Source organism: Pholcus phalangioides, unplaced genomic scaffold (genome assembly GCF_987345545.1).
Source record: "Pholcus phalangioides strain wild (caught in Gottingen) unplaced genomic scaffold, Ppha-v1.0 ptg000032l_1, whole genome shotgun sequence".
Classification (NCBI taxonomy): Eukaryota; Metazoa; Arthropoda; class Arachnida; order Araneae; family Pholcidae; genus Pholcus; species Pholcus phalangioides.
In genome coordinates this window covers 3,451,786-3,464,590 of record NW_028301622.1, presented here as the reverse complement: position 1 = coordinate 3,464,590, position 12,805 = coordinate 3,451,786, and the positions used below count along the sequence as shown (strand labels likewise).

Genomic DNA, 12,805 nt, shown 5'->3' with positions numbered 1-12,805 from the left:
AGCCTTTTGTGCCCTCTCCAAAGGTCGATTCTGTGTATATCTCAGATTAGATTGCCTTTGAAAAATATACATGAGTCTGAGCACCATATCAGTAAGAGAATGTTAGTTCCGATGTCCACAAACTAAAAAAAGGGGTTTCTTGTTTTTGGCGTTCCCGGTAAGGATGCCATTGAAAGAATATTTCATATTTTCATAAAGGTTTGGTTGATGACTTAAGCATTCAACCCCCCATCAAAAGTCAGGAAATCTGAAACCCTCTCCCCCATTGATGCTGCTGTAATACTTGAATGGCCCCCATACATGTACATTTGCTGATGTATCTTTACTTTTTGGGCGATCCTTGTACCAGTTGATTTTTCTTTGTACATCCTTTAATTAAGGCAACGTTATTGGTTATGATTTAGAAGTTCTTTATGTCGCGAAACCATTATTTAAATCTTTGAAATTCTGCTGCAATCATACATTATTGAATAGGGGATGTTTTTACCTACAATGTTGTACCAAAGTGTTGATTTTGAGGTTCATGTCTTAACTAATTCAAATGTTTTTCACTTTACAGACCTTGATTATTGTCCAGGATTTGGTTTTAATGTGTTTTTTATTCAAATTTACAGACATCTACATGTTTCTTACAGAACCTGAGGCAACTAGACTGCTAGCACCGCCTATGGCAATCTCTAATCCGTTGCGTACTGCTGGCACACCATTGGGAGCCCCTCTTATACTATCATCCCGTATCCCAGTCCCAACGACTGCGGCGCTTCTAAATGGCAATGCCCCTCCCCCTCTGATATCTCCAGCTGATGCAGGGCTGCTGTATGCCACCTATAATGATTACCAACACTATGCAGCCCTACATTCCCCGTTGCTCGCTGAATATCCTCACGCGACAGCTGACCACACAGCACCTGGTGGGTTGTTCGGACGTTAAGTTGTCTCAATTTTTTTGTTTTTGCATGTTAATTGTTTGTTTTTGTTATGTTGTTGGTTGTTTGTGTTTCTCTTTTGCCAATTATGGGAGCCTGTGCAGCAGCACTTAGTCACGTAGTTATAGTCCCTAAATGTATATTAAATATATATATAGATGTATAGTACTATCTATGGGATCATCGTTTAGCCAGCGGCATCGAATCTACTCAAAATTGCATTTTATTTCCCAATTCTGTGATATTGCTAATCATTTTTGCTCATTTTTTTTTCAGTTTTCGATATTTATATTTATTTGAGTGTTTTGAAGTGGTGCCTATTTGAGTAGGCCTTGATGGCCTAAATATAGTTCCATTTACAAGAGAAATATTATATATAGCTGTTTTATATACATTATGTACTCGTGAAATTTATATGGGGCTATTTTTTATCCTTGAAACATAAGACTCAGGGATATGTATATATACTTTATTACGGAATGAAACCAATATATTTTTATATCTTATTTTAAACATTTGTGAATCTGTGCTTACGACTTGAAAAGACGGGCATTTCTCCCCCCCCCCCCCTCCTTTGTAAATTAAATATTCACTTGTCATGTTTTTTGCTTTTGTTGTACCTGTTGTGTACTTTATTATATATTTATATGAAATACTTTTTTGGGGTGATGTGGCCGAGCTATTCTGCTGGATATTTTTTTTATTAGCTGTACATATTGTTTCGCAGGTTTCGCAATATTTTATAGTTTGAGAACTTTTTATATCTATTAAAAAAATTGATACGAACAATTTAATGAACTTTGCTTCCTTTTGTTTAACTTCGGTTCTGTGTCGTTGAAACTTTTACAATTTTTTTGTTTGTATTTGTGTTATTTATTCATTTTTCCTTTACTAATGATGTGTTGGATTTGTTTGCTTCATTTCTATGTGTTCCTTATGCAGGTGCAGTGATTAAGCAAAGAAGAAATGTAGCTTTGCGAGAACATCCGTATCAGCGGGCTGGCTCGCTTACTTAATCTATAAACCGAGGTTAGTTTTTGCAAAAGCCTTTATGACGGTATTCTTAATACACGTTAAACATTCAAAAAGAATGGGAACAGTATATCTTGAGAGTAGGGTGAAAATTTAATTCCAAATACTATGGTAACTTTTTAGAACATAGAGACGGTGACCTACTTTTCTAAAGTCTCAAATGTGGATCAACAGCAATATTCTACAAGGATATGCTGAACCCACCCACATTTTTCCTTGTTTGGGGCCATTTTTTTTTTTCAAAGAAATATAAATTTTGCTTAAGTATTTGCTGTTGCATTTCGTATGTATTAGATTTGCAATTAACCAGGTATAGCAACATTTTTCCTACAATTATTTATGCAAAAGACCAGTTGCAAACTATTTATAGGCAATGTATTAATGTCTGTTTCTAACTGCTTTTGGTGTTACATATGCCTGCTGGGTTAGGCAGATAGGATGTTATCTTCATGTTATATTTATTGTACCTTAAAATGGCACGAACCACTGATATCTATCTAGCTTTCTGATGCTCGGCTTAACATAACAGATGTTATCTTCTAGTTACAATGTCGTTGAAAATTAACGTGAATCACAAACCATAATATGAAGAATGCAAGTATGTGATTGAAATTAAAATTCCTTATATGTTCAAAAATTCATTGTGGATTTGCAATGAGTTTAAAGTTCAGGAAGTTTTTAACACCATCCTAACTTTGAATAATCTTCAAATGAAAGTTTGGTGGCAATTTTCTAGTGAGCTTTTAGTTTACAATGCCAAGAGAAGATAACATCTGCACTCTATGTGAAGCCTCATACTTCCATAAAACATAAGAAGAGCAGAAGTTACAAAGATAACACCCAGCAGAGTTTGGTGATGAGCCATTGGTATATAGTGATATGTATATCATCAAAAGCTGGGGAATAAAAGTTTGGCAGTTACAGTAGTTTAAGTTAGCTAGTTTACTGAATAACATTAGTGAGTGTGTAATATAATGTCCATCTGCCTCCTGGATACACATCAAAAACTGGTAGATAAAATTAGATAGCCAAATGAGAACAAATTGGGTTTTCATTTTGTTTTTCCATTATAATATGGGTGAGTGTAACATAACATCCCTCCCAATATCTGTTTAGTCTGACATATATACAACAAAAGCTGCTATAGTTGAAGGGGACAACATCTGTAAGAGTTTTCCATTATTAGTATATGGTGTTGCAGCATGAAAATAACATCCCACACCCCTCTAGCTTGGCACATCCAGAGCTGCTAGATAGCTGAATGAAAGATAACTGAGGGTTTTTTGTTGGTGTATTGTGAGGAGCGATAATACATTCATCTGTGTAGCCTGACACATGTAAAACATCAAAAGCTGCTAGATATCTGAATGAAATAAGTTTTTGTTAGTTGATGTGTATGTTTGTATATGGGTGAGAGTGGCATACCATCCCCAACATCTATCTAGTGCGAGATGCCAGAAGCTACTAGATAGAATGAGATGACACCAGTGTTTTTCATTGTTAACAAGTGTAACATCTGCCTAGTCTGACATGTATTAAAAGCTGAATGAGATGGTACAAGTGGTTTCATTGTCAGTGTATTGGGAGTGAACATGGAACAACATCTTCAGTCTAGCCTGGTGCATGTATGATGCCAAAGGCCACTAGATAGCTGTGAGAAAGAGGGTGGTTATTGTTATAAGTGTCTGGTGAGTGCAACATGAAGATAAGTCATCTGTCTAGCCTGACATCGAAAGTTGCAAGATGGAAACATAAGATACGATTAACATAACATCCACCTATAAAAGTAAGCACATGTGGTCTGTCCAGTTAATAACATAGGATAAAAGTTGCTATAGCTGGTTAATTGTGAAATTATATTAAGTTTCTGCATCAGCACATCGATGTTCATAATTTGGTATTATTCAGAGCTTATTTAATGTCTACAGGAAGCAATTTGTGTATTTGGAAACTTAAAAAAAAAAAAAGATGCTTTGTGTCACACGAGCGTTAGTCTCTTGCGCGATGATAACAATCTTCCCACCTATCCTATGCACTATGCGCTACCATCGTCACTCTGAATTAGATTATCTATATAGTATTTCCATGGCAATTCTTATAACTGGTGAATGTATTGTAGTGACATTTCTTTTGTCCGTAACACTAATTCCATAGTTTTTTTTCTCACACTTTTTTTGTGTGTGACTGTTGAACACTGCTTCTCACATAACTAGCATAATATATTATCCACTGACATTGACTAACAAATTTTTCTTCGCATTTTTTTTTCTTAACCCCAGCCTGTGGCACACCTGATGGCTGAGCAACCACTAACCCACCACCCACCTGTGAAACCTACTGATTGATGATCTGCAAGTGAAAATCTTTTTTTTCTGTAAAGAAAGTTCGACATATACAAAAAAAACCACCAAATACCATGAATACTTGTTAAAAAATATCGCAACCTCTTTGTTCTGTTCAGTTTATTGTTACCCTGTATCTCGAAGATAATCAACTAACCGTGGTGTGTGTTGCTGCTGTAAGACATGACAAGACTTGCTGAACTATCAAGCAATGATGCGGTAAAAGTTTAGTTTCTTTTGACTTTCTATACCTGACTCTGTATGTTGCTCACCTTATTATATTAATTAATCGTGAGGTTTCAAGTTGGAAACCAGTTTTATTTTTTTGTTTGTTAGGGGAAAGTTATCCCTATTCATTTAGATTTCACTGAAAAGTTTTGCCTTCTATCCGAGAATTTTTTTTCCTTTAAATTCTGATCTAACTAATTTGTTGCTCTTATGATCATATACTTGTGATAGCTGCCATAGAGGATATATAGCAGCTGCCAAGAATTTAGCGCCTATGTATCCCCTTCATATTCCGAAGAAGTCCTTCTGTTACCAGTTTATAAAATCTTTTTTACAGGAAAAAAATCCTCCAAAAAGGCTTGTGACATCAGTTGCCATAATGAAAAATAAATTGTCATAATGCTTCATTTTGGCAAGTGAAGGTGAAATCTTTTCTTAAATGTAATCTCAATAGTCAAATCAAATGATGTTTCATAGCCATTTATCCAGTTTTTGGGTCCAAAAACAATGTTCTGTTGTGATTTTGATTCGAGTAGTTATAATGGCAGGTAATTTTATCTACTGTTGGGTGGTAATTGTTGGCATTATGTTCAGTTTTAATCAGCCAGTATAATTTTTTTTTTGGTTAATTGCTAGCTATTTTGGCAAATTAAGAATCTTTTTCTCCTATTTTGATTTTGCGATAATTTTTTGCATCTGCTTTTTCAGTGGTTTTCTTGCAGTTTTAGAATTACCATCTGAATTTGTAGTTATTTAACTTGATGGATGGGGAAAAAAAAATCCCTCAGATTTTCCTTTCATTTATGTAGTTTCTAAAATCTGTCTGTATGGTTTTAATACAGGGATCAGATTAATGCAAAAATATCCTTAATTTTTATCCATCAAGGTTAGCAGCTATGACTTATTGATATGATTTTAGAATGTGATTCATATAAATTATGAGAATCCTTAGTATTGATTTCATTTCTCGTACTGATAATTTTACTATTGAATGCCATTGAAGAACAGATTAAAAAGTCACTCTTATTGATTTATATTTTTACAGATGCTATATATAGTTTTTGACCGGGCTAAAGGCAAAACTTTTCAGCTGTCGATAACGTGTTTAATACTAATTTAATTTTGGTATTTGTTTAGTAACTAGGCTTTTTTTGCTAGAAAATTTTTTCTTTTGGAACATTCCATCTTTCTAAAACAAGTTGAGCTATAGCTTCTTGTTGATCTGCCTTCCGAATAATCAAACTGGTGTGTTTTGGTGTCTAGACTAATTTTCTGTCACGTTTTGCTGAAGTTTAAAAATTATTCATATGAAATTTGAATATTCAGGTTTAATCAAAAGTGTTCCCCCCCCCCCCCATTGTGAGCTTTTGTTTGTTGGAATTTTCAACATGAAGTGATAATACAGGGTGGACAGAAAATCTGTGAAAACTTGAAAAATTCTTATCAAGTGGAGAAATTATATCTAGGTTAGCCAAAGTTGGTATTGCTAACATGTAGGCTACTTGAGAAATTTTTTTTTTTGAAAAACTGTTGGAAATCAGGTTTATGAAAAAAATGTTTACCAGCGACTAAGTGTCAAAATTTTCGTTCATGTGACATGTATGAATCGCACATTTTCTAGAAGGGGAAAAAATCCCAGAAATTTGCCATAAAAGACAGTTGTTGGGTTTGAAGGTATTAGGACTTAACATGTACAATGGACAGTCAACGTCGTTTTTGCTATGGGGCTCTGTTTATAGAGTCGGCTATGCTGCTGCCACCTTGTGGCAATTTTGTGGTGGCTATTTCCCCCTCCTGAAGTACCCAAGTAGATGAACAACAATAAACATAATTTTTATTTTCGGCTATATTTTATGCTAATGCTCCCGAGTAGTTTTTTGTAACTTTTTCTCTGAAAAGGATATGCACTCTTCCTTCCCTGCTAGAAGCTGTACATCATGGTTGTCAAGTCTACCAGATTTCTACTCTATCTCCTGGACTTTTGAAATTTCGGAGATGAGAATTTTTAATGTAATTGTTAATCTCTATTTTTGGGGAGAAGAAAAAAATTGTTCCCAAACAATCCACCTGGAGAAAGACTTGCATATGTTCTCCTCCCTAAAAATGACGTCACAAGCTTAATGGGAATTTTTACCGTTTAAGAAGTTTTCATTTTGTGGAGGCGATAAGACAATTTGCCAAACAATAGCCAGTAAGATAATGGGACATAGGGCCATATCGGATACTCGAAACATCCCATTTTGGAGCCCGATTATTTTTTTACATGCATTTGATTTGCCTGTGGTAATCACAGGTATAGTGTAATTTAACTTTGTTTGGCGATGATTGGTGACTTTGGCTAGTTGTCTATTTGCTAGCATATGTTTTTCCAATAGTAAAAATCCTTACAAATTTACATTCATTAATGAAAAATCCCCATTTTTCAAAAATAATTTTGAAAAGTTTTTCAAGTTTCCACATAGAATCATTCGGATCCATCCAAAAATATTCCCAAAGTTTGCAGCTATATGACGATTTCTCTATAGTTTTTAAAATGAATTTTTAGTTTTTAGACTTCTTTCCCTCCTAGTATTTTTATGAAATTAACAGAAAGAGTCCATAACGTGACAAGATGTGTTCTTAGAGGCAATAAATGCCTGCAATAGATTTCAAATTCTTTAGATTATAAATTATGGCGAATCTCAATCAGCATTTATATTTTTAAATTGATAGGTGGGTCGGTTGGGTAGTTGCTGTGGGTGAATTTGGATTTTTTTTTTTTCACTTTTGGTACTTAAACTTTCGTATATCTACTTAATTTGGTTCTGCATCTAGAATTCTTGATGCAAATCTTTAGCGTTTTGTTTCTCGCGCAAAAAAATGCTCTTCGAACTTCACGATCAAATTTTTCATTTATATATATGTATGTTTACATGTTTCATGAAAACTTGTTCCCGTTAACATATGAAATACCTCCCTCTTGTATGCTATGATTATTGTACAGGTAGCTTTTTTTCTTCATTCAAAGCAGCTAAAATATGAGGATACGCTTATGTTTTCAGCTACTTTGTATTTACTGTGAGGTGTAGTTTTCTTTTGTTTTTATTTTATGTTTATATCTGGAAAAGGTCCTGTTTAATGTTTTTTTTGAAATGTTTATTGATATTTTGGTCGAACACTGATGTGCCTTAACCATTGTACATAGACGAAATGTTGTATTGACTTGTGTGTGTTAATCTGGAAGTTTTTAAATCTCCATGGGATGAGAATGGTAGCCTGACTTTCGTATCTCTATGTGAGGGTCAAGCGCTAACAGTGAAATGATCTTTAACTTGAATGTGCACTAGGTGAATATATGTTGTGCATCTAATGCAAGTATATCGCTTGCGCCAATAAATACAGGAAGGGAATTCAGGGCCTGTTCATCACAAGTTTAGGCCCTTCCTCAGTCTAACAAAAATTTTGGACCAGTTTTCTGAAGAATGGACAGCTTGTCTCATTTGTCCTTACGTGTACAATGGCACTGAACGAATTCAATAGCCTATCATAGCTGCCAATTTTTCCGGACTACAAAGTTTTTTTTTCTCCCGAATTTCAGCTGTGATTTGTATTGAATCCCCACTTGGAGAGAGAAATTATCTTCCCAAAGAAATTTTACCTGCTTGAAAAGTCTTGCCTGTGCTTTTCCCCTTCTAGAATGTGTAATTTAGTGGCATTGTGCCAAATAACAGGTTTTGGTTTGGTGAGGGAAATTGCCAAACAGCAATCACCAGCTCAGCTTTTCCACAGTTCCATGAGTGTCGGAAGTGTTTGACTTTTGTGTTTTGTTTTATGCAAGAAAAATGTTCTTAAAACACCCCAGAACAGACTGATCAAACTTGTTTCATAAGAAACTGTGTGGTCGAGTACACAAACCCGGCTGTGACGCCAATGGTCAGCCAGATCCTGGAAGACGTATGGTCACACATATTCCAGACAGTTCCTCTCATTCAGTCTATCCCGCTTTTAGCCTGATGGCTTTTTTTTTTTTGGCATGATTTTTGAGTTATAACGACAAGTAATTTACTTTGTTTCATAATTGGCCATGCTACACTAATCGGCAATAGTATGTTTTTCAAAGAGAAACATTCATAAAACTTTGTTAATGAAAAATCCCTACTTTAGTTTTAGTAAATCCCTTTAATATATGTGAGAGTAAAAAAGTGGGCACTAAAATCTTCCGGATTCTCATTTTAGAAAATTGGCAGCTACGGTTTATCAAACTTTTACATTTTAGAAGCTATTTGAGAGATATTAGAGCAATATATCCAGATACACACGCATGACCATCGTCGATCCTGTTCAGCTCAGATCGAATGCTCAGGGTAACCTGCGAAATCATAGGTATATATTGATCTTATGTAGTCTTCCAGTTTTATATAAGCTTCTGTTAATTGATTGATTCACATACTTCATTGATGGGATCTGCAGATCTGCATTTAGATTTGGAATCTACAATATGCGAAAACATTTAGAATTGGAAAATATTTTAAGCCCGGCAAAACTTTTGATACGTGCCTTAAATCTTTGTGCCTACATCAATTTTTTTTATCAAAACAAAACATCCAATGTGCCTTTTTAACGATTCTATTAAAAATAAATCTATCCAGATTCGTGCAATGTATAGTTTACAATCAACATCATGTGCCTTAATGCAAAAGTTTTATATTACATTATATGTATGAATGTCGCAAAATATATACTTTATACGAATCTCGAATCAAATTTGCGGTTTATATCCGTGTTTACTATGTACTTAATGAATGTGAAATTTGGTTGTGGAAAAAAAAAATTAGCAATATATATATATTTTGTTGTATTTTAGTGAGTGCCAAACAGTACGTCTATATTGAAAGTGTTCTTTGCATTTTTATCGTCTGTCGTATTTGGAATTTTGAGAATATTTTTGTTCGAAGATGTTTTTTTTCTTGTTAAATTAAAAGCAGCTATTTTTTTTTTGCTGATTTTTTTTTTTTTCTGTTTTTTAATTTCTGTAAAAGAATTTTTTTTTGTTGGAATCTCTCGTTAGCATTTTGTTTGGTGCTAATTATATGTATGGAGAAGTGTTCGTTTATATGAAGAAACTCGGATGAGAACTTTTCCCCCTCCCGTCGATTCTCTAATGTGATTGTTTTATTCAGTAAAAGTCAAATTTAAGAACATTTGTTTCACATTGTGCCTAAACGCAGATGTGTTTTTAAAGTGAGCCATAGACTTGTTATATATGTGAGTGTACTTAGTTTTCTTTCAAATAAAGACACAAAAACATGTTCAGAAGTTTATTGACTAATTAAATTTGACTTTCACCGTTATGTCTAAAGCGTATTATAAAGATGCTTTGGTCAAAAATAAACGCAAAATTATTAATACGCTTTGGTTATGACTAACATGATTGCTCCCCTCTTTTCAATGAAGCTGGCTTAAATTTTCGCCATGTTGGGCAATTTTTTTTTAATGCATTTAAAGTGTTCAGGGTTTGAACCACTTTACAGAATTTATTTTTTTTTGAAAGTGAGATAGTGGTGCCATCTTGGAACATTTAAGGACAAATTCGCAACTTAGTGGGGGGTGTGTGTCGGACGAGGAGGCGCAGATTTCACCCTTTAAACCTCTACAACAGCGGTTCTCAACCGGTGCTCCGCGGAGCCCTTTTATAAACTTGAAAAATTCAAACAAGCTTATCGATAATCAATACTTAAAATTGGTTGATTTTTTTAAAGTTTTATAAAACTTTTATAGTGTAATCCGGGCTTTTTAGCATAGGAAAGATAAATTGATCAAAGAAAGGGAGAAATATGATTTTTGTGATAGATCCTCGTTTTCTTTTACCTCAACTTCTTTTGCGAACTCATTTTGTGGAGCGATTAACTCTCTCCTGATTGCACCGAAATTTTCAGGAATTCTCAATCGTGCTCCGCAGAGCCCTGGGGTTCCGCGGCCACTCGAGGAAAATTTAAAGTAAAATTTAAAAAAAAATTTCCTAATAGTAAAAATAAATCTAACTTTGATAAATAATTAAAATTGGCCTACAGGGCTCCGCTATAGAATTTTTTTACTTAAAAGGGCTCCGCGAGTCAAAAAAGGTCGAGAACCGCTGCTCTACAACATAGGGGCGATGGACAAAAAGGTTGGGAAACTTTCTTCAGGAATTTTTCTCCCAACTCGCATGTAATCCATAGGATCCCATGTTCTACCGCTCCCCGGAACATTTAATCGCCCACGTTGGGAATCTGCTCCACAACATTACAAGGGGGGTGCAAAAGGCATGCTGGCTAAATATCTATTTGCTGCCCTTTTGAAGTGCTATTTCCCCACTGCTTCATTTTTGGGATAAAACTACTTTAAAGCCTCTTAAAAAAAAGTTTCCGTATATCGAGGAAAAACTACTTCGCTCCACGTACTCAGGTTCGTTCTTAAATCTTATTTTGGTTGCGTAGTAGTTTTACCCCTGGGGACTCCATTTCCTGCTAATTTTCAAAAATTTCGGCCTAATTACTAGGGATGAGACCAAAGCTGCATTGAGAGTTACTTTCAAGCGGCTTTGGATGGGACGAATAGCGATTTGGTTGAATATCAATTTTAAAATTCACAATTATGAATGAGACTTTTTAATTAAAAATAAAATGGTAATTTTTTTAAATGATTGAATTTTTTAATTATGCAATTTATATATAAATTTAAATAAACATTTAAAAAATGACAGTTGAAGGACTTTCATTGTCATGATACTACTTCACCGAACACCAACTCTGGCTATATTGCAATTTACTGTGTAGTGACCGATCATAAACGATGCTCTGTGACGTCACGATGTCACGTTTTCTCGTTGTAGCGCTTTTCGCCTGGTGATGGATGGTAACCTAGCAACGGATGGCCAGAGAGTTTTTTGGAACGTTTTAATGAGTTGATTGTATTTCGTCATAGAGTATGGATGTCGCGTATAACTTGTCCGTGTGTGTGTAAATAAAATGTTCATGTCTTTAAGAATGAAATTTACATCTTCTCATTGCCGTCGCCTTTACTGGTGACCCGGACGTGATCCCGAACCTGCCAAGAACTTATCGCCATGGCTGAACAGCAAGAGAGCGATCTTCGAATTCAAGCTGTCCACGCGAAACTGCCGACATTCTCTAAGGACAGGATCAAACTTTTTTTCGTCCAGCTTGACGCTGCCTTCAAGATCAACCATGTTACTGCCGAAGGAACCAAGTATAACTACCTAGTCAACTGCCTAGATGTGGAGATCTTGTCAACGGTAAGTGACATTGTTTACGATCCTCCCGCATCGGATCCGTTCTCGAAACTCAAGGAGAGACTTCTCGCTGTGTATAAACATTCAGCCGCGAAAGAGGTCAAGATATTGTTAGAAGACCTATCCCTAGGTGATCAGAAGCCTAGTACGTTGCTACGTAAAATGCGCGAGCTTTCGACAGGGCGAATTAGCGATGAGACTTTCCTCAAAAATTTGTGGCTTCAACGGCTACCAAAGAGTATACAAACGGTGTTAGCAGCTAGCAGTGAAGAACTGGACAAGCTAGCCGAGTTAGCTGATCGAGTAGCTGAGCTCACCGAACCCAATTACGGTCATGTAGCAGAAGCTTCGTCTTGCTCGGAAATAAGAGACCTTAAACTGCAAATCTCGGAGCTGACTAAAAGAGTTGAGCAGTTGGGCAAATACCCGAGGAATAGCCGGAACCGCTATCGAAACTCCAGTCGAGACCGACGTTATTCTGGTTCTAGGAATCGCTCGCGATATCGAGACTCCGATGAAAACCCTAAAGTGTGTTATTATCATAGCAGGTTCGGAGATAAAGCTTCCAGATACAAGTCCCCCTGCGCTTACAACGCTCAAAATATTCAGGGAAACGGTCCAAGCCCCCCGCAGTAACGGCATGCGGTGGCGGCGATAGCAGTCTTCACCATAGCCGTTTGTTCATTATGGAAAGGAAAAGCGGCATGAAGTTTTTAATTGACTCTGGAGCTGATATATCAATTTTACCTTACAAAGGCAACGGCAAACCGACAACTTTTGAGCTTTTCGCTGCAAATAGTTCCCGTATATCTACCTACGGTTTGAAACTCCTGGAATTGGACTTGAACTTACGGCGGAATTACAAATGGCATTTCACCCTCGCTGACGTTGAGAGACCAATTATCGGATCGGATTTCCTTGCTCACTACGGACTCATCGTCGATATCAAAAACAAGCGACTTATAGATCCACTCACTTCTCTCACGTGTAAAGGTTTTACTTACAAT

The 12,805-nt window shown here is 35.8% G+C and overlaps 2 protein-coding genes across 5 annotated transcripts in view; both read left to right on the top strand.

Annotated features, from left to right (window-relative positions):
• The window catches only part of how (protein held out wings), a 38,078-nt gene extending 28,262 nt beyond the window's left edge, over window positions 1-9,816 (top strand). For 2 of the 4 annotated variants that reach the window (XM_089253212.1, XM_089253213.1), the window contains exons 6-8: window positions 636-911; window positions 1,869-1,955; window positions 4,238-9,816. In XM_089253212.1, the coding sequence (XP_089109338.1) occupies window positions 636-911; window positions 1,869-1,942 (350 nt within the window). In that variant the 3' untranslated portion in view covers window positions 1,943-1,955; window positions 4,238-9,816. Of the gene's footprint in view, window positions 1-614; window positions 912-1,868; window positions 1,956-4,237 lie in introns of all 4 variants that reach the window. The other 2 variants (XM_089253210.1, XM_089253211.1) reach the window with 1 other exon arrangement.
• Window positions 9,817-11,612: 1,796 nt separating this feature from the next.
• LOC149066692 (uncharacterized) lies at window positions 11,613-12,434 on the top strand. Its single transcript, XM_089253096.1, has one exon. The coding sequence runs from the start codon at window positions 11,613-11,615 to the stop codon at window positions 12,432-12,434; it is 822 nt and encodes a 273-aa protein (XP_089109222.1).
• The last annotated feature ends 371 nt before the right edge of the window (window positions 12,435-12,805 follow it).